The sequence below is a fragment of the Carcharodon carcharias genome, chromosome 8, assembly GCF_017639515.1.
Source record: "Carcharodon carcharias isolate sCarCar2 chromosome 8, sCarCar2.pri, whole genome shotgun sequence".
Taxonomy (NCBI): Eukaryota; Metazoa; Chordata; class Chondrichthyes; order Lamniformes; family Lamnidae; genus Carcharodon; species Carcharodon carcharias.
Genome location: NC_054474.1, coordinates 155,124,359 through 155,144,988, shown reverse-complemented (window position 1 = coordinate 155,144,988; position 20,630 = coordinate 155,124,359). Strand labels below are relative to the sequence as shown.

Sequence of the window (20,630 nt, the reverse complement as noted above, 5' to 3'; positions counted from 1 at the left end):
ATTACTGCAATAACATTCAAAGTTGGCTGAGTGTTTCCTGGTTTTCTTCCTGTTCTTCAGGTATGGGGTGTGCCTGATTGGTGCAAAGAGAGAAGATAACAAGAGCATTTTGCTCAACCCTGGGCCCCGGTACATTATGGTTAACTCGGACACCTGCTTCTACATTAACATCACGAAGGAAGAAAACTCAGCATTCATCTTCAAAGAGGAAGAGAAGCAGAAGAGGAAAGGCCTAAGCTCAGAAGGTATCTTCAGTGGTGCTTCCAGGCTACCTGTCCACAGCATTATTGCAAGTATGGGTGAGTGATTAACCATCAAGATTAATTACCCTAAAATCTCAGCACTCTATTTTCTACGTTGAAAAACTCCAGTGAAAGGTCAAGGCCCCTATTGCAGGGCAGCATCAGGATTGAAGGAAAGGAAGATCAAGAAGCTGCAGCTGACTGATGTCAAGCCTCAGGGTTCAAAGGTCAGATTTTGCAATGGATAATATCTGAACCTAAAGCATTCAAAAGTGCAAAGAGTCTTTTAAAAAAACAGCACTGCCGATGCTGGAAATCTGAAACAGAAATGCTAGGAACACTTTACAGCAGGAAACATCTGTGGAGAGAGAAACAGGGTTTAGGTTCCATATTGATGAACCTTTGTCAGAACTGACAAAAATTAGAGATGTAACAGGTTTTAACCAAGTGCAGAGGGAGGGGAAGAGGGGGAAGACAGGAATGATTAAATGACAAGAGGGATGATGGTGCAAGGCAAAAGGGTTTGTATTGCGGCAAATAAAGAAACAAAAGATGGGTGTAGAATCCATGGCCAGGATTTTGCAGCCGCATAATGGCGGGACCCGCCAGGGAAGGTTAGGCAGCCCAGCCCAAATTGTATTGACTTTCGGCAGGACCGGATGATCCCAGCCGCGGGCAGGGCTGGAAAAATCCTGCCCTAAAAGTATGACTCCCAAACCAAATATTTCATCCAAAGGTTTGACTCCATCAATGTAGGGTTGTTCACTCTGTTATCAGGTCCAGGTCTTGTATCCCTCCCCACAGTTTCCCATGGCCAGTAATGTGTTATTATCTGCAAATTTCAATATCATTCTACTTGTGTCTACATCCAAATGGAAACTGAAAGATATCCTAGCAAAATCCTTACAGCAGATTACTTACCTACATCCTGCTAACATTTTTCTCAACGCCCTCTGTGTTCACTTTTATAACTAATCTCTTACATGTCACTTATCAGGTGCATTTTGCAACATTCCTATCCATAATGAGAGTGGGGAAAGTGAAGAAATATTAAGTGGAAGAGAGAGAGTACGGGTCAAAAAGAGAAGGGAATTCTAAAGACGCATTTATGTGAAAGTTAAAATAGAAGCCAAGGGAACATGATTAAAATCTAAATAATTCTCCAAGTAATCAAACCACCAGATAGTCAGATAGACACTGGAGAAGGTGCAAAAGAAATTTACTCAGATGATACCAGATCTGAGATGACCTGTCAGGAAAGATTAACAGGCTTGGACTCAGAAGATAGGGCAGTGACCTGATAGAAGTCTTTAAAATTATGAAAGGATTTAGTTGGATAGACCTATCCACTTGCAGATCCTTCCACTTACAGAGACAACAAGAGTGAGGGGCCATAAATCACTAGTAAATGTGATAGGAAATTCAGGAGGAACATCTTTACCTTGAGAGCGGTCAGAATATGGAGCTCGCTATGAGTAGTTGAGGCAGCTGACATAGATGCATTTAGGAGAAACTAGATAAACGCATGAAAGAAAATATCAAGTCAGAGACTTGGGGGGAGATGTAGTATAAAGGGTTAAAGTTGAATATGTAAATATATGGTCAACATCATCAGTGACATAAGACCATATGAGAACATAACATGGAGGTAGAGAGAGTTCTATGTAAAGCATTGTGTAGAGACAGCCTTGTAAGTTGTTAGTGTAATGTTAAATAAAAGAGAGGGTTTGTTAACACTATCAATTCCAGCCTTATCTGTAAGTCCAGGACCATAACTACCACATACCAGACCAAAACCAACAATAACAGATATGTCAATGGGGTTAGATGAAGAGGTGTGAGAGGAAGCTTACGTGGAGAATAAACACCAGCATGGGCCTGTTGGGCTGAATAACCTGGTTCTGTGCTGGAAATACTACATAATACTGTGTGGCCAGTGCAAGAATTGATGATTCAATTAAATGGGAACTGGACAAATTCCTGGTGAAGCAGGAAGTTTGGGCTAGGGTTGGTGTTGTCATTTCTTTGTCAAGTCCAGAACAGGACAACTATGGCTTCAGTTCTAAGATTTGGTTTTGTTGTTGGTCACGATTCACTTGGAAACTCCCTTGATGATTCAGTGAGTTTATTCTTCGAGTAGGTGAGCTAAAAAGAGCAGAAAGGCCACAGGTTTAATTCGGTGGCTTCTAAGTTACTCAATCTCAATCATAATATTTAAAGAGATATTGCTGCTCAAAGCCTAGGCTGGTCAATGTAAATGATGCTAGGTGTAGGATAGATATCAAAAATTATTAGGGCCAGTCTTGAAAGAGAACTTAACGGTTGCACAAACTCAACAGACTGCTAGCCCGACCTTCGCATCCCTCTATTTATTTTGATCTTACAGCTTGTTTAAAATGGCTGCATACTCACTAAACTTAGGAGGCAACTGGAAGTTAGCAATCATTTCAGAGGGCCTATTTTGCCCTTGGTGGGCGAACTCGGTGGATGGGAGTGGTCGGGAAGCCGACCGCTGCCCGCAATTGGCACTGCACCGCAATTTCACGCTGGCGGGCCAATTAAAGCCCGCCCAGCCAAAAACGTGAGCGGTGCCTGTGCAGGAGTGTGGGGGGAGGAGGGCAACAGGGCTGAGCACGGAGCTGCCTCAGGGAGATGGAGAGACATATAAAAAAAAATTTTTAAATAAAAATAGAATAAAAGATGTCCCATCATGTGACTCTGTCACATGAGCAGGAACATATTATTAATGAAAAACTAAAGTTTTTATTTTGTTTTGATTTGCTTTTGGAAAACTCATCCCGCCTGTGGATGAGGTATCCAAAAAAATGCAAAGGCCGCTTGGCCTTTTCACCTACCCGCCAACCGTTAGGTTGGACGGGAAGCGAAAACTTTACATTAATTGATAACTTAATGGCCTTAACAGGCCTTTTAATTGTCGTCGGGCGCGCTGCTGTCTCCGGCGCACATCCGCTGACCGAACTATCGCGTGACTCCGCGCTGATGTCGGCACACTCGGACAACATCAGCGCGCATCATTTTACGCTCGAGCGGATCAGGCGTGAGCCCGCCTACTGAACAAAAACTTCTGCCCATAGAATCAGAGAATGATACAGGACAAAGTGGCACTTTGGTAAAGCTAGCCAATTTATCTGACTCTCCTCTTTCCCTGCAACCTTGTAATTTTTTTTCCCCTTCAAGTATTTATCCAATTCGCTTTCTTTTGTAAGGTACTATTTGCTTCCAACACATCTTCAGGTGCATTTGAGTTCATAAATACTCGCTATATTGGGAGTTGTCTCTGGTTCTTTTGGCAGTCCACCTTAACTCTTGTCCTCTGGTTGCCAATCCTTCTGTCACTAGAAACAGTTTCTCCTATTTATCCTATCAAAACCATTGATTATCTTGAAACATAGATTAATAGAAAATAGGAACAGGAGTAGGTCATTCAGCCCTTCGAGCCTGCTCCGCCAATCATTATGATCAAGGCTGACCATCTTTCTCAGCGCCAACACCTCTACCTGGCCTTCCGTGCTCTAAGGAGAATAGCACCAGCTTCTCCAGTCTCTCCACTTAACTGAGGTCCCTCATCCCCGGTACCATTCTGGGAAATCTCTTCTGTGCCATCTCCAAGGCCTTGACATCCTCCCTAAAATATGGTACCCAGAATTGAACATAGTGCTCCCAGTTGAGGCCTAACCAATGTTTTAAACAAGTTTCTTAAGGTCGAAGGAAACAAACTGAGCTTTTATTTGCAAATCTCCCACTAAATAGTCCAAATCATCGTTGGGTTTACATAACCCCATTTTCGAACTTCTTAATTTTTAGGTCAATGTCAGATTTGGTGAAGATGTAACTGTCATGTCCCAGTGTTGAGATTTAGATATGTTTGTGTTCCACACACACAACCTAATTTAGAGCCACTTTTGAAATAATTTAGTTCCATGCTCACAAATAAGCAGTTACACAAAAGTAATTACTTTGTAGTCAATAAACGAACAACATTATAAATGTGACATCTTTAAATCGTGTGTAATCGGGTGTATGAACTTCTCTGCAGGTTCTGTTATTGAACTTGTTACAAAAAATGCTGATAATATTTTAAGAACACAGTCAACTGGGACCCTGCTTGAGAATAAAATAAATCTTCTCATTAGAGTAAAAGTGTGAATATCCTTACACCGGAGGGATATTTTGCTTTATGCATAAAATGAAAGGAAAACACTTTCATTAAATTGAGCAAAGATCTATAACAATTTAGTAAATTGATGGGAGTTACCATTGACCAGAAACCGAACTCGACCAACCATATAAACACTGTGGCTATAAGAGCAGGTCAGAGACAGGGAATTCTGTTGTGAGTGACTCACCTCCTGACTCCCCAAAGCCTGTCCACCATCTACAAGGCACAAGTCAGGTGTGTGATGGAATATTCTCCACTTGCCTGGATGAGTGCAGCTCCCACAACACTCAAGAAGCTTGACACCATTCAGGACAAAGCTGCCTGCTTGATTGGCTCCCCATCCACCACCTTAAACATTCACTCCCTCCACCACTGACACCCAGTAGCAGCAGTGTGTACCATCTACAAGATGCACTGCAGCAATACAACAAGAGTCCTTCAACAGCACCTTCCAAACCTGCAACCTCTACCACCGAGAAGGACAAGGGCAGCTGATGTATGAGAACACCACCATTTGCCAGTTCCCCTCCAAGCCATACACCACCCTGACTTGGAAATTATCAGCTGTTCCTTCACTGTTGCTGGGTCAAAATTTTGGAACTCCCCTCCTAACAGTACTGTGGATATACCTACACCACACGGACTGCAGCAGTTCATCCCCAACTGACCTTCTCAAGAGCAATTATAGATAAGCAATAAATGCTTGCCTAGTCAGCGATGTCCATATCCTGTGAACGAATAAATAAGAAAAACCTTTTGACAATACACATAGATCAAATGTTATTCACAAGCTCTTATTCACCAGGGAAAGGTATTCCAAATTCCTAAGAATCAGGAAGACTATGCATGAACTGAAAGAGGCAAACAGACCAAGGTGATTTGGTGTGAGAGAGAAGCATTTGCGCATGGGTAAGAGTGCGAGAATGAATGTTCATAGTATTGAGCAGGGTATGGGACAGTCTCTGATAACAGGAGAGAGGGAGAGCTGTTCTCCAAGGAGTGCTGGTTAAATATGAGACACTTGTTTTTGTTTCCTGGCTCCTACTCACATTTTTTCTATTTCAGACATGAAGATTGTATTTTGATAAATCAATGGCTGTATGGCCGTGATTTTTCTGATCCAATGTTTTTATTTTATCTTTGTAATAGGTAATGTCAAGTCAGAAATAGAAATCGATTTTTTTTTTAACTTTGTTGCTGCACGCAGACATGACGAGTGCTGAACCAACCAGATAAATACTGGCCAGAAGATTATCGCCTACAATGTATATTTCTCATGAATCAATAATTTGCTCGATTTTGCAAGATTCTTTTTTTTTCAAACTGGGAGTTGGGGGTAAATGACAGAATCTGGCCTTTGGCAAGTTCAGTTCTTCTCAAGCGAGGTGCTGTACTGTAAAATACAAAATACTTTATCCTAATATCAAATTACCTCATCAATTATACTTCATTTCTCGAGGGAGGCGGAGGTGTAGTGGTATTGTTGCTGGACTAGTAATCCAGAGACCCAGGGTAATGCTCAGGGGACCCGGGTTTGAATCCTGCCATAGCAGATGGTGAAATTTGAATTCAGTAAACATCTGGAATTTAAAAAGTCTAATGATGATCATGAAACCATTGCCGATTGTTGCAAAAACCCATCTGGTTCACTAATGTCCTTTAGGGAAGGAAATCTGTTGTCCTTACCTGGTCTGGCCTACATGTGACTCCAGATCCACAGCAATGTGGCTGACTCTTAAATGCCCTCTGAACAAGGGCAATAAATCGACACCCATATCCCATGAATGAATAAGTTGGAATTCTGTGTACCTACAGGCATTGGCAGATCTCTACTCTTTTCCTTCTGCATCTCCTGCCTTTGCCCCACAAAGGCACACACTCTATCCCCAGTTTTAACCCAACCCAGATTCAATCCCTGTACCAGCTGTGGTAGTTTCTGGAGACCTGCCTCCTTGCCTTCCCCATGCTTGATGTGGAGTAGGTTCCCCTCTAGCTATATAACCACTTGTCTCTCTTTCTGGGTGGATGCCTATGATCCCTGGTTGCTATGGCTGATTACCTTATCTAATGCAAGCATAGATGTCCACACCCTGTTCACTGAAGTCAGGGCTAGGTTAAAATTGGGCCTGTGCTCTTTCTCTACATTTCTGTCTATAGCTGTGTGTCTCTCTATCTCTCTCTCTCTCTGTCTGAGTCTGTGTTTCTCTGTCTCCCTCTCTTTATCTCCTCACTTTCTCTGTGTGTTCCGATGTCTCTATGTCTCCGTGTATTTCTTTCTCGCTGGGCTGGATTTTCCCTCTTGGGGGCGGAAATCAGAGGTCGAAACTGTTTCCAGATCCCTGCCCCCACAGACAAAAAGTCACTCAATGCAATTTTCACAGAGGTGTCCCCTTGATTGGCCTGGAGTCAGGTCCCCTGTCCAATTAAGGGTGGCGGGTGGGCTCTCAAAGCTGGAGGGCCAATCAGAGATCTTCCAGGTTGAGAGCAGCAGCAGACGGTGATGGCAAGTTAATGGGTCTGGACAGGGTAGATAGGGTGTAGCTATTCCCATTGGTGGAAAGATCAAGAACAGGAGGGCTCAGATATGATTGGCCAACAAAGCAATGCCAACATGAGTGTGGTGGAGACAGGGTCAATCATAGCTTTCAAAAAGAAATTGGATCATTAACTGAAAAGATAAAAATTGCAGGGCTACAGGGATAAGGCAGAGGAGCGGGACTAGGTGAGTTGCTCTTGTAGAAAGCCAGCACAAACACAATGGGCCGAATGGTCTCCTGTGCTGTAACCGTTCTATGATTCAATAAACCTATAACCGAGAGGGCACATCAACATGCAAATGCCCTTTCACCAACGTTTTTTTACATCTTTAATTTAAAAAACTGTTCCTGCAAGCAAGCCACTATTATAGCATTGGGGGGAGGCACTGGAGGGCTGAGGAGGTAGTGGTTGTCCCTCTGCAGGATAGCCCTAGGTTACCCTTGCACTCAGCAGGCAGGATGGGTTTCTAGGCCTGCCTGCAATACCTCCCACTTTCCCTGTCCCCCCAAACCTCCGGTCTTCCAATGGCTACTAGCCTCCGGGTACCTACAGCCTCCCTTGCTGGTGTATGAAAAGTTCCAGTCAGCCTCCTTTTATTGCACTTAACAAGACTCTTAACAAGACAATTGGCTACCTGTCACTTGGGGCTAGGTACCCCTGCGGGTTCCAATCCCACCACTGCTAAAATGGGAAACTGGCACACCAGCCAACACCAGTATTTTTGGGCCCTGTTCACACTGTTCCTGCCTCCAGCTGGGCCCAAAAATTTAGCCCTTTCCCTTCTGTGTGTATGTGTCTCTCTCTCTCACCTTCTCCCTGTCTTCTCAAAATGTACATATTTGCCGAGCCTCTGTATTCTTTGCATGGACAGGAGGGGGTTTAATTTGAATGGCCCTGATTTCTCCTCTCACCATTTGTCTGTAAACAGAAAGGTGTTTTGATTTTGATTTCCCCTTTTGTAAGTGGTGGCACATTTCCCAAACCCTCAATTTTGCTGGGATCCAGTTTTTATTAATAACCTCACAACAAACTTGAGATAAGAAGAGTGGAATCGTCCCAGATTTGCACTAAGTGCGGTAGTGGGCGGGACAAAGGATGTTTTACCCAATGGCCACAATGGTGGCTTGTCACACTGTATTGTCCCAATACCGACTCATTAATTATGCAGCCACGGGAAATGTGCTGCCTCGCTGGCTGACAGCCTCTGAATTGCCCACCACACTGTTACCTCACTGTTCCCTCACTCCAGGTGCCATATCCAAACTGCAGCCGCACGCACAGTTCTCAGTGCTTACAGCCCAGGATGGCTCCAGTGAGGACATGGCCCTGAAAGCCAAGAAGAGTTCAGTGACCCGTCACTGGAATGCCTTTCGAAGGCCCACCATGATGTCCTCTACCCCCGCTGTGGCCGCAAGCAGTCCAGCAATCTCACCACTCTGGCTTGGGAGGCAGTTGCCATGGTGGTCAGGGCCAGCGCTGCACAGAAGAGGGTTGACCTCATCCGTGCCACCTGGATAAGGCAACCACCTCATCACCCTAAACTCACCCACTCAAGCCCATCACACATTCACTGGGATCTCACTCACTGCCAGCTCAAGGTACATCACCGCTCTCTGTCACACACACACCCACGCATCTCCATCTGGCCTCATATCCTCTGGAGACTGACTCCTCAGCCCTCACCATCTTGAGGCCACTTGCATAGATCAACTTGTGCCCCCACACACACCCTGGGATACCCCCCTCCCCCAGTACAGCCCTTATCCTCCAGCCTCTTCCCTTGCCTGAGGCCACTTCTCCCCCTTCCACAAACAAGCCCTAGCCCTGCAGCCATTGAAAAGCCACCCCCGCCTTATGGCTGATCTGGTGGGTAGAGACCTGCCCATGAGCCTCCTTAAAAGTGATGTGGTTCTGCCTGTGAAGCCTGGCACTGATGACTGTGAGTGCTGCCTGAAGCAAGGTAGGCAAACAAACCTCGAAGTCCGGAGCGAAATGCAGCTCACCAGATGCACGTCGCTTATGTACAGTAATGAAACACGTTGGTGTGCAATCACACTCGTGCTCGGATGATCCAGTGTGGAGGGGATGATTCCGGCGAGCTGGGCTTATAATGATATGCAGATGTATTACAATGAAGTCCCTGACATCCGATGACAGGAAACGCAGCCCGCCATTGACAGGTAGAGTAGATGATTGCAAACAGGTTTCACAACAGCGTGAAACCAATCTTTGGCCTTCCCACCATATTGCCTGCTTACACCCACCATGACACCCGACTCCAGCGGGCATGGAAAATTCCGCCCAAGGTAAAGACAGAGGGTTAGTTCATTTGCACACACGCAAAATGCAGGAGGCAGGTGTCACTATATAGCCCCTAGTGCATTCATATAATAAAAGAGGGATAGAGAAAGAGTTCCAGGGTAAAGACCACAGAGAAAAGGCTTATTGTTTCACGTGAGTCCAGAATCCAGAATCAAAGTCCAATTGTGTATTCTTTCAGAGGCCGGCAGATTGAAGGCTGATGCTGGATAATTCACTTTTCCAGTAGCAATGACTTGCACAATGGGATATGCATGTAAAGATGAATTAGTCTTGTAGGTGATGACATAGAAAGTCAGAAGTTCCAGTAGAAACAGTGTAGATGGGGCCAGGCATTTAGACCTGGACAGAGCTCTGGTGGTTCTGAGCTCCTGCTTGCTAGATGGAAGATGGCAGACTGATTGGCAGTACAGTGAGATAGGAGGGAGTCATGTGATATGACTCCCACTTCTCCACTTTGGCTTTGACAAAGGATGTATATTCCTTTGTCTGAATTTTTGAGATTGTTAATGTTCAACCATTAAGAATTTAAAAGGAAAGGTGCAAGGGTCCTTTGCCCTAGCAGACCGGTTGCTTCATTGCCCAGGCCTGGCTTAGGAAATGTAGATGGCTTTTGTATAATTTCCTTTGAATTTGATCTCTTCAGCCATGGGAGTTATTAGCATCTCTTCAGAGATAACGAGGTGACAGCTTCTCTGATATTGCCAGAAAGTTCCCTTTTGTTTGAAAGTCACAGCTAGCTATAGCTTTAGTCATTTTAAAGCCTTTACCCTGTACTTTAAAATGTTATAAATAAGCAATGGTGAAAGATATATATTTCGTAAAAAATATAGTGTGACGTTTTAGCTCTGTTACAAATATTTAAATCAACCGCAGTGTTCAGTTGTTCTGTGCTTGATTGTGTGAGTCTGCTCACTAATGATGCTCACCATGCTTGATTGGTTAAGCTGGGGTGTTGACTCAGAAATAAATAAACAGACACAGAAGCTACAGGAAACTGAGCTAAAAGCTTAGGGGTAGACATTTTTAAATATGTAGGGCACTCTAAAAGTTCCTGCACACTCAGAAACCAGTGTCATCTCTGCATTGCTTTGAGGCAAATCAAATCAAATATATGAAATCAGGTCAGATGTTGATTGCAGAGCTGGACTGCAAAGCGTCACTGTAAAGTGGAAGCTGTTCAAATATTAAGATTGCATATAAATTAGTGCCAATATCATCGACATTTAAATCACCTTCCTCAACACAGACATGTAGTTATATAGTTCTTTATTACGTTACGTGCAATTAACTTAGTTTTGGAATGTGATAGTCATTATGTAGGAAAACATGACAACAGGCTTGTGTATTGTTGGCTGCTACAGAGAGATGAATTATATCAAGGGATCCTTAACATTCACCTGAATTATTAGTACAGGTAGATGTGGCTCAGCTGGTAGCACTTTTCTCTGTTAATTAGTGAGTTCAAGCCAAAAATCAAGGCTGACCCTAGAGGAATTGCTGCAGTCTTGCAGATGAGTCTTTAAACTGAGGCCCAGACTGCCTCTCTTGCAAGACCTCATGCCACTACTTGGAAGAAGGGCAGGGGAATTATCTGGGGTGTCCTGGCAAATATTTATCTCTCAATCACTGTCACAAAAAATGTAGATTATCATATTGCTATTTGTGGAAGCTTGCTGCGCCTGAATTAACTGCCATGTTTCCTACGTTATAACTGTGGCTACACTTCATAAGTGTTGCGTTGGCTGTAAAGCACTTTGGGATGCCTGGTGGTCGTGACACAAATACAAGATTATTTTTTTAGTTCTTTTTTAAGGTGGCCTTTTTTAACATCTAAGCAGAAGAATGGCACCTCTGATAATGCAGCACTTCTTCACCAGTGATGAAAATTGCAGACATCCAGAAGCACCCTGATGATAGCATAAAATATACCTGCTGCTTAAAACCTCTGCTATATATTTACCACCTCCAAATGTGACTATTTAAATACTGTCCTGGCCATACTCCCATCTGTCAACCTCTGTAAACATCAGCTCATCCAAACCTCTGCTGCCCATAGTCTATCCTGCAATGTTCCACCCGCCCATCACCCTTGTCCTCACTGACTAATGTTAGCTCCTGATTTCCGAATGCCTCATAGCTAAAATTCTCATCACATTTAAATGTATTTCGTGGGCTCCAATCTCTGTAACCTCCTCTTTAATTTCGCAGTTTACCCCAAACTATCCTTTCCTCTGACCCCAGCCTCTGCACCCCCTCTCTTAGCCCCACAATTGGCGGCTGTGCAGATGAGTCATATGTAATTATTAATTTCCATATGTATTATGCTCCCATTGGGGAATAGTGAAGGGATCTTAAGCAAATAGATTGGTATCATGCAGAGTCTTAGTGTCGAGCCTTAGCTCCAGAATTCCCTCTCTAAACCTTTCAACCCCCCTCTCCTCTTTTAAGAACCTCCTTAAAACCCACCTCTTTGACCAAGATCCTCCTTAAACCCAATCTCTTTGACCCATCTTTTGGTCACCTCTCCTAATATCTCCTTTGGTTTTGCATTTTTTTTTTAAATTATGCTTCTGTGAAAATGCCTTGGGAGATTTTTATTTGTTTAAGCAGCTGATGCTTAAGTGCAAGTTGTTGTTGTAGTAAGAGCATTTGTCCATCATTGGGGCAGGGGATTTGGTGGCATGCAAAATTCGGCGAGTTTCTACACAAAGCATGAGCTTTCCTAGTTGCTGGAGGAGGTTAAAGGGCCAATGCCTGCAAAATGCCAATCTGTTTGCTGAAGATCCCTTCACTATTCCCAATTTGACCCTCGATGTGAGTAGAATACGTATGGAAATTAATAATTATGTATAACTCATCTGCCTCCAGATATGACTTTTAACAAGTGTCAGAACAAATGCTTATCAAGAAATGCACTCTTCAGACACCATAAAAAGACAGCAGAGTCTTTGTGACAAATAGCATATGATTGCAAATTATTCTGGTTCCAAATTCATTGTGAACTGATATCTTGACAAATGATCCAATCTATCAAGAATGTATTGAGTTTGACACTTCACACTTTAGCCTGCTGATTCTTTCTGTAAGATATTAGATAATAAACTCATTAGTATATGTATACACAACAAGGTGTATGGAAAAACATTGATGGATTCATCAGCCCTGTTCCAAATGTTGTCAGGAGGAATCAGGGTGCTCAATGAACCCACCCACTTGTCATGTAGTCTCCTGAAAGAGACAAAAAAGATCAGGAAAACCGGTGGAGTAATTATGGTTTTATTAAATGTGTAATGTACCTTTAAGAATAATACTTGTTAAGGAAGATCACATGATCTGTAGTAACCAATAGGAGAGTTGCATGGGCTACCCCAGCAGTCAGTGTAGAGTTAGAGTTGGACTTGAAAGCACACGTGTAGTTGCTGCTGAGTATGTTGTAAATAAACTTAATATTTCCACCCAAGAAGTGTCTGCAGATCAACTCTATCACTAATAGTACAACTCGGCCACCCAACAACACCAGTTTGCTTTTTTTATATTCATTCTTGGGATGTGTGCGTCGTTGGCTAGGCCAGCATTTATTGCCCATTCTGAATTGCCCTTAAGGTGGTGGTGAGGCGCCTTCTTAAAATGCTGCAGTCCATGTGGTGTAGGTACAAATACAATGCTGTTAGAGAGGGAGTTCCAGGATTTTGACCCAGTGACAGTGAAGGAATGGTGATACATTTCCAAGTCAGGACAGTGAGTGGCTTGGAGGGGAACTTCCAGGTGATGGTGTTCCCATGTGCTGCTGCCCTTATCCTTCTAGGTGGTAGCAATTGTGAGTTTGGAAGATGCTGCCTAAGGAGTCTTGGTGAGTTTCTGCAGTGCATCTTGTAGATGGTATACACTGCTACGACTGTGCATTGGTGTGGAGGGAGTGAAAATTTGTGGATAGGGCTGCTTTATCCTGGATAGTGTCAAGCTTCTTGAGTGTTGTGGGAGTTGTACTTATCCAGGCAAACAGGGAGTATTCCATCACACTCCTGATTTATGCCTTGCAGATGGTGAACAGGCTTTGGGGAATCAGGAGGTGAGTTACTCGCTGCAGGAATCCTAGCCCCTGACCTGCTCTTGTAGCCACAGTATTTTTATGGCTAGTCCAATTCAGCTTCTGGTCAATGCTAACCCCCAGGATGTTGATAGTGAGGGATTCAGTGATGGTAATGCCATTGAATGTCAAGGGTTGATGGTTAAATTCTCTCTTGTTGGAGATGGTCATTGCCTGGAAATTGTGTTGTGCGAATGTTACTTGCCACTTGTCAGCCCAAGCCTAGATATTGTCCAGGTCTTGCTGCATTTGGACATGGACTGCTTCAGTATCTGAGGAGTTGTGAATGGTGCTGAATGGTGCAATCATGAGCGAACTTACCCACTTCTGACCTTATAATGGAAGGAAGATGAAGCAGCTGAAGATGGTTGGGCCTAGGACACTACCCTGAGGAACTCCCGCAGTGTTGGCCTGGAACTGAGATGTATGACCTCCAATAACCACAACCATCTTCCTTTATGCTAGGTATGACTCCAACCAGTGGAGAGTTTTCCCCGATTCCCATTGACTCCAGTTTTGCTAGGGCTCCATGATGCCACATTCGGTCAAACGCTGCCTTGATGTCAAGGGCAGTCACTCTCGCCTCACCAAGAAATTCTTCTCAGGCTCCTGGAGGGAATTGAAATCCTGGAGATTATGGTGACCTTGAAGTACCTGCCCAATATCCAACCCATTGTACACTGATATTTGTCACAAAAGAAATGACTTATATTGGGTGAACTTTGTGGGTATGGGCCAAGTGCTGGAAAATGGTATAAGTGCAGTCAGATCTTTGTTGACCGGTGTGGACACGATGGGCTGAATGTCCTTCAGTGCTGTAAACATCTATGAGTCTCTGAGCTTCCAAAATTGAACAAAATACGTTTTAGGTTCTGGCCCTGGGATGGTTTTATTACTGTGATTTATACAGGGTAATGTGTGTTAAGGGATTGACATGATACTGTAAACTAAAGGAATGAAGCTCAAATAATTGAACAAGATTATTTCATCCCTGAGACATGCTATTTAATAAACAAACTTCAAAGGTGAAAGATGTGCTTCCCAAATTGCTATGTGTGCTAGTCAGTTACGAATAGTTGTTTCAAAGTATGCTATACAAAAATCAGGACAGAATATGTGACTTTAAAATGGGGTCTGAATCTACAGGCCTTGGTCCAATTTCCTCCACATATTCTAACCATACTTAGCCTGAAGACCATACGAGATCTTGACTTTCCATGTACAAACTCACATAATAATTTTAAAAATCAAAGTTACATGAACAAGGATATTTGACTTTAATATTATGTTTGCATTCCCTATTGGATCTCTACAATTAAACAGATTTCTACATATAAATACGAAACTTTTAAGCTTGCTATCTTTCTTTTTCTTCATTTTCCCTTTTGTTCATTTTACTTTTTATCTTTGTTCAGTGAATGAAACCCGCCCTTGTGTTTCCATAAAATTGTTTTTAAACTTAGAAGTAAATTGTTAACGCACATTCACTTAACTGTAATGGAAGCGGAAGATGCTGGAAAAACTCAGCAGCATCTCTGGAGAGAGAAACAGAGTTGACGTTTCGGGCCCCGTATGAGTCATATCGGACACGAAACATTGGCCGGGATTTTCCAGTCCATCTCGTGGCGATTCCCACCACAGGATGGACAGAATGTTGATGGACTAGCCGAAGATCCCTTGACACACATTACCTTGTATAAGTCACACTAATAAAACCATCCCAGGGCTTGAACCAAAAATGTATTTTGTTCAATTTTCTAAAACGAAAGCTCACCTAACCCACCTGTGGCGAGCAGGACTGGAAAATCTCAACCATTAACTCTGTTTCTCTCTCCACAGATGCTGCCAGACCTGCTGAGTTTTTCCAGCACTTTCTGTTGTTATTTCAGATTTCCAGCATCCAGAGTACTTTGCTTTTATTTTACTTAACTGTACCTCTACTCCCTGGATTTTAATCTCCCTTTAGGAGTTACCTCATGATCGTTGGCCTCTGAATGGCTGCAAACTAACTGGTTGTTTTCCAACCAGCCAAGGCTTGGAGGTCTGAAAATTGCCAGATACAACTAAGTTGGTGTTTAATGTGATTTTCCAGTTTCAAACTTAGGACAGGACGACTCGATGAGATGTTATCTTGTTGGCAGAGTTCTGTGTTGACTATTACCTTTTCTTTTACTGTTTTCTTCCCCTTTGTGTGTGGGACGTGAAGTTAACCAGTCCACAGCTTATGGTAAGTAACGCATGAACTTCCCACCACTCAACATAAACTCACCCGAAAGGGCTTTCCGAGTTCTGTCTGATTATTTTTTCTCCGTAAATGTCATTGCAACTTGAATTTGTGGTTGCCCGGTGCATAAATAGGGTTATCATTTGTTTCCCAGAAGGAAAAAACAGTTCGGACCAGTACTCTTATTTTTTTACTTATATTCCATATTAAGGTATACAAGACATGTTCAGACCAGTATTCTTATCTCCCAGTTTTTACTGTTTTTTTCCTTCTGGGCTGGATTATGCAATTCCAATTGCATTGCATGTAATGTTATTGGATGGATGTGCATAATTAGATGGATGCTGTACACCCAACAAAATGGCAGAAAATCAGTTTAGTAGTATATTCTAATAACAGTAATCACTGAACGGTGGAAGTGCCCAGCAGGCTATTCGCCATCTTAAAGAAAAATAAATAAGGTAGCATTTGGGTAAAATCCTTCATTAAAACTTGCTGAGCTGAGCTATGAAGTCTGTTTTTTTTTAATGAGCTGACTGGCCTGCTGGGCATTTTCTGTTTCAATTCAGATTTCATTTGTATGTCAGAGGTATGATTCATTTGCATTAAATACATGTTTCCACATTCTTTGCCCTCATCCATTCCCCCCTCTCTTGAATTAATTTGGTTGGGCTTGTTTTGAGACTCCGGATTGGGGTAACGGAGATGATGAGCACACTATTTTCTTTATTCGTTAATGGGACGTGGGTGTCGCTGGTTATGCCAATGTTTATTCTATGGTGGCTCTTGAACTGCTGCAGTACTACTGAGTGGTTTGCTAGGCCATTTCACAGGGCAGTTAAGAGTCAATCACATTGCTGTGGGTCTAGAGTCACATGTAGGCCAGACTCAGATGGAAGATTTCATTCCCTAAAGGGAGTATGTTAGTGAACCAGATGGGTTTTTATGACAATCGACAATGGTTTCATGGTCATCACTAGACTTTTAATTCCAGATATTTTATTGACTTCAAATTCCACCCTTTGCCATGGTGGGATTTGAAGCTGGGTCCTCCTGGGTCTCTGGCTAGTGACAATACCACTATGCCATCACCTCCCAATATATATGGCCTCACTAGGCCTTGGTAATGTGAGCCACCAAGCTTGCATTAAGCATTGGTGCATCCTGACCCACAGCCCAGGACAGAACCTTTGCCATTCTTTAACTTTCCGGTTTCCAAAATCTAGACTGCCTTTCTCGTGACCCTCCCTCCATGTCTTAACCCTAATTCACACAGATAGAGATGAAAGAATTGTCATACCCAATAGGTGAAGTGTTAATCTGATTCATTCATTAGTTTAGCCTCTTGGAGGTGAGGAGGGTGGGGAGGTAAGGAAACAACTTCCAATTCATATATTAACCCCTGCCCCCCTCAATCTCCCCACTTTTCTGAGAGCACCTTCCATTTTGACACTGAGAGTTGTATTTATTCACGGAGGCAGAAGAAACTCAAGACCTATGTCCATTTACTAATGGTATTTTGGCTCCCTTGTACTCTTGGATTGTGTAGCATACCCATCCCTTGGAGCAAGGAAGATTCTCCCTGGTTCCTGTGCCCTAGCAAAATTGTGCACACAGATGAAAGATGTAATATATAATATAAAAGCAGAAAGTACTGGAAATACTTAGCAGATCTGGCAGCATCTGTGGGGAGTGAAACAGAGTTAACGTTTCAGTTTAATTACCTTCCATCAGAAAGATCTCACGTGGCAGCTAGTAAAATTATAAGAGATCAGGTTTATAATTTTGCTAGCACTCAAGATTGGAGGACCCTTTCCCCAAAATGTCACCTTAGAAACCAAGATATTTATTATCAAGGCCAAAAAAATGACATGGAAAACATATGTTATATTTAGTTATAATTCCCTGTAACTTTTGCCTGGGGGATTATAGCTATGGTTGGCAATAGGTGTTCTTTTAACACATTCCTCATCCTGTTATTTTAGGAGATGTCTTCTAAGCACCACGACAGGGATTTCTAGCTCCAGCATGGTGGGGCCTGCCAGGGTGGATGTAGCGGACCAGCCAAAAGTCCATTGACTTTGGTGGGGGTGGTAAATCCTGGCCTATGTAACACTGCATTACACTGTTACCTGTTAAAGGACAGTTACACATCTATGAAGGATTCATCCACTAATATTGCCAACAGTAAAGAAAGAAAAAACTTGCATTTGTATTGCACATTCTCCACCCTCAGGGCATCCTTATATACTTATGAGCTAACAACTTACTTTTGAAGTGTGATCATGGTTGCTTTTTAGCAATATCTGTCCTATTTTTGAAAATTAATTGAGGAAACGGCCTCATAATTCCCTGGAGCTTTTTGATTGAAAGAACATACTTATGTGATGATCATTTTTGAGATGCCCTGAAAACAAAACTGATGGCTGAACTATTTGCATACTGTAACTTGATACAAGTTAAGAAAGAATATTGTTCCCATGGTGTTAATTAGACTAAAATTAAATGTCCACTTCAGATGACCATTAAAGAATTGTTGTCCCCCCTCCATTGTTATAAGGTGCTGGGGTTGGAAATATTGCAGTTTATTATCAACCAACTGTTCCTACTGTGGCTTTCCCTGTTTGTGCCAATATGATAAAAGAGAATAGCAACAACCTGATTTCTGATGCCAAGTTATTGTCCTGTACACCATTGCATTTTCATTCCCTGTCTTTGGCACACTTACATGCATTTTCATGCATCCTGAAAACTCAAACAAACCATTTGCAAAACTTTTATCCCAATTCTAAGCCTAGAATGAAACCAATGTTGTCAGCAGCAGAGAGTTCTTTGGAGCAGAACAATAGACTCTTGGGACATTTGATGATACCCCAAGGACTAATTGAGTATTCTTGCGGCAACCCTACACTTCAGTTTACAAACATTTTTAGTAATTTTTTGCTTCAACATGCAAAACTGCTCGAAATTGGAAAGTCCTGATTCTAGAAGATCAATCGCTTAGATATAAACTCTGCTGCTGAGAAGGTTGCCAAGCACATTGCCTCCAGCGCTCATTGTATTGGCTATAATGCAACTTCCCATGTCCTTGGCCAGTATTTCTGCAGGAATGCAGTTGAGCATGCTTTCTTCCTTTATACACTGTTGTACAATTCTAGATAAAATCTACTAATTAACATTAAGATGAGTGCACTGGTGCATTGTTGGAATGCATGACTTAAGTTGCCTTGGAGACTGTTTTGAAAATTTTCATTGGCAGGAATGGATGGCCATTATTTTGCCCTTGCCAATCTAGACATTGTTCAAGATGGATGAATAGTATGGCTTGTAGACCACGGGCTGAATTTTGCCGTCGGCGAGCAGGGGGCAGGGCCCGCTCTCCGATGCGTAAAATGATGCGGGATGATGTCGGGTGGAACCCCCAATGCCATCCCGCGTCATTTAAATTTTCAGGAAGGCGGGGGCGCAGCCAAATCAGCTGCGGGCCCACCAACCTGTCAACGGCCAATTGAGGCCATTGAAACAATTAAAGGACCTGCCCGTCCAACCTTAAGGTCGGCAGGCAGGCCAGGAGCCCCGGTGGGGAATAGAAAAAACATGAAACCTCATCCACTGGCGGGATGAGGTTTCATGTAGGGATTTAAACAGTTTAATAAAGTTTTAGTGTAATTTATGAACATGTCCCATCTCTTGTGACATTTTAAAGGATTTTTTTGTTCTATTTTTAATGTTTTCAAAAGTGTCAGCGATCTCCCTGAGGCTGCACTTAGCCTCAGGGAGATGTGCACTCTTTTGTGCGCATGTGCAAAAGAGCACACTCTCGCTTTTGGGGAATCCCCCCCCCCCGACCCCACCGCCTGCACAGGAAGTGCATTGCGCTTCCCGCCGGACGTCAAGCTGGGCGGGCCTAAAGTGGCTTGTCCACGTAAAATGGCGGCGGGGCCCGCTTCTCTGGTGGGGATCAGCTCCCCGCCCACCAGAGAAAATTCTGCCCCACATGTCTTTCTTGAAGTGGTATACTCAATGTTGCTGCTTGGGGCATCCTTTCAAAGGGCATGGTTAAAAATGGAACAGAATGTTCTAAGGATACATAATTATAGAGAATGCTACACGGAAATATAAGAATGTAAGAAATGGTCCCTTGGCACTGGGACTAAATACCAAGAAAGGCAACCAGTCAAAATTTACATGCTCTTGAATTTATTTGATCTACTTTTAGAGAACAGGAGATGTTCAACAGAATCTTTGCTATGATGGGAACAATTGTGGAAGGAACAATCTTAATGTGACAAATAGCCTTTACTCCATCTATTTATACGCTTATCCTGTGCAGACAGGGATAGTTTCCATTCTATATCTGGAACACAAGAGTTCTGTGCATTAACAAAACTTTCTTGGGCCTGATCCTTGCTGCTGAAACATTTATCTTATTCAACTTTACAGCCAACCCCTCAGCTTTGCCAACTCACACTCTATTGTCTGCTCCTATCATCTCAAACACAGAAAAGGCCATCTCTGATCACTTCCTTGAATTCCTCTCCACTCACACCCCCTCTCAGTTCCAAACCCACTTCCTCCTGTGCTGGCTCCTGGTAAAAACCTCTCTGACAAGTCATTTACCATGGCCCTTTCCAATTCCCAGCTGACTAGCTTTAGACCTTCCGTTCGCCATGTCATTTCTGCAGCTACTGACCTATTCCATTGCACGTTCACCTCCACCTTTGTCGTCCTTGTCCCAGGTATTTACACTTTGCTGATACAAGGACAATAAAATATTTTGAAGTGTTAACTCAAGGTCACCAGTAAATTAGCCTTGCTCAGCACGAAGAGCTTTGCCTCCAGGCAGTGACTTTACACAATTATACTGCAGAATATTTAGCATGAAAGCAACACGGTGAGGCTGCTAGCTTCCGCATTTACCCCACTAACTTTACAGATTGGATTCTGAGCACTGGCAACAACAATGAAGCAAATATGAAGTTGCTCAAAGTCATGACACTTATGTTCCTGGTTGTAGGCCTTCCTTGGTGTCAGAGG

At 43.0% G+C, this 20,630-nt stretch overlaps 1 protein-coding gene across 1 annotated transcript in view; it reads left to right on the top strand.

Annotated features, from left to right (window-relative positions):
* The window catches only part of kcnt1b (potassium sodium-activated channel subfamily T member 1b), a 388,151-nt gene that overhangs the window by 307,208 nt on the left and 60,313 nt on the right, over positions 1-20,630 (top strand). Inside the window, exon 17 of the mRNA XM_041193666.1 lies at positions 61-299. Within this exon, the coding sequence (XP_041049600.1) occupies positions 61-299 (239 nt within the window). The remainder of the gene's footprint in view (positions 1-60; positions 300-20,630) is intronic.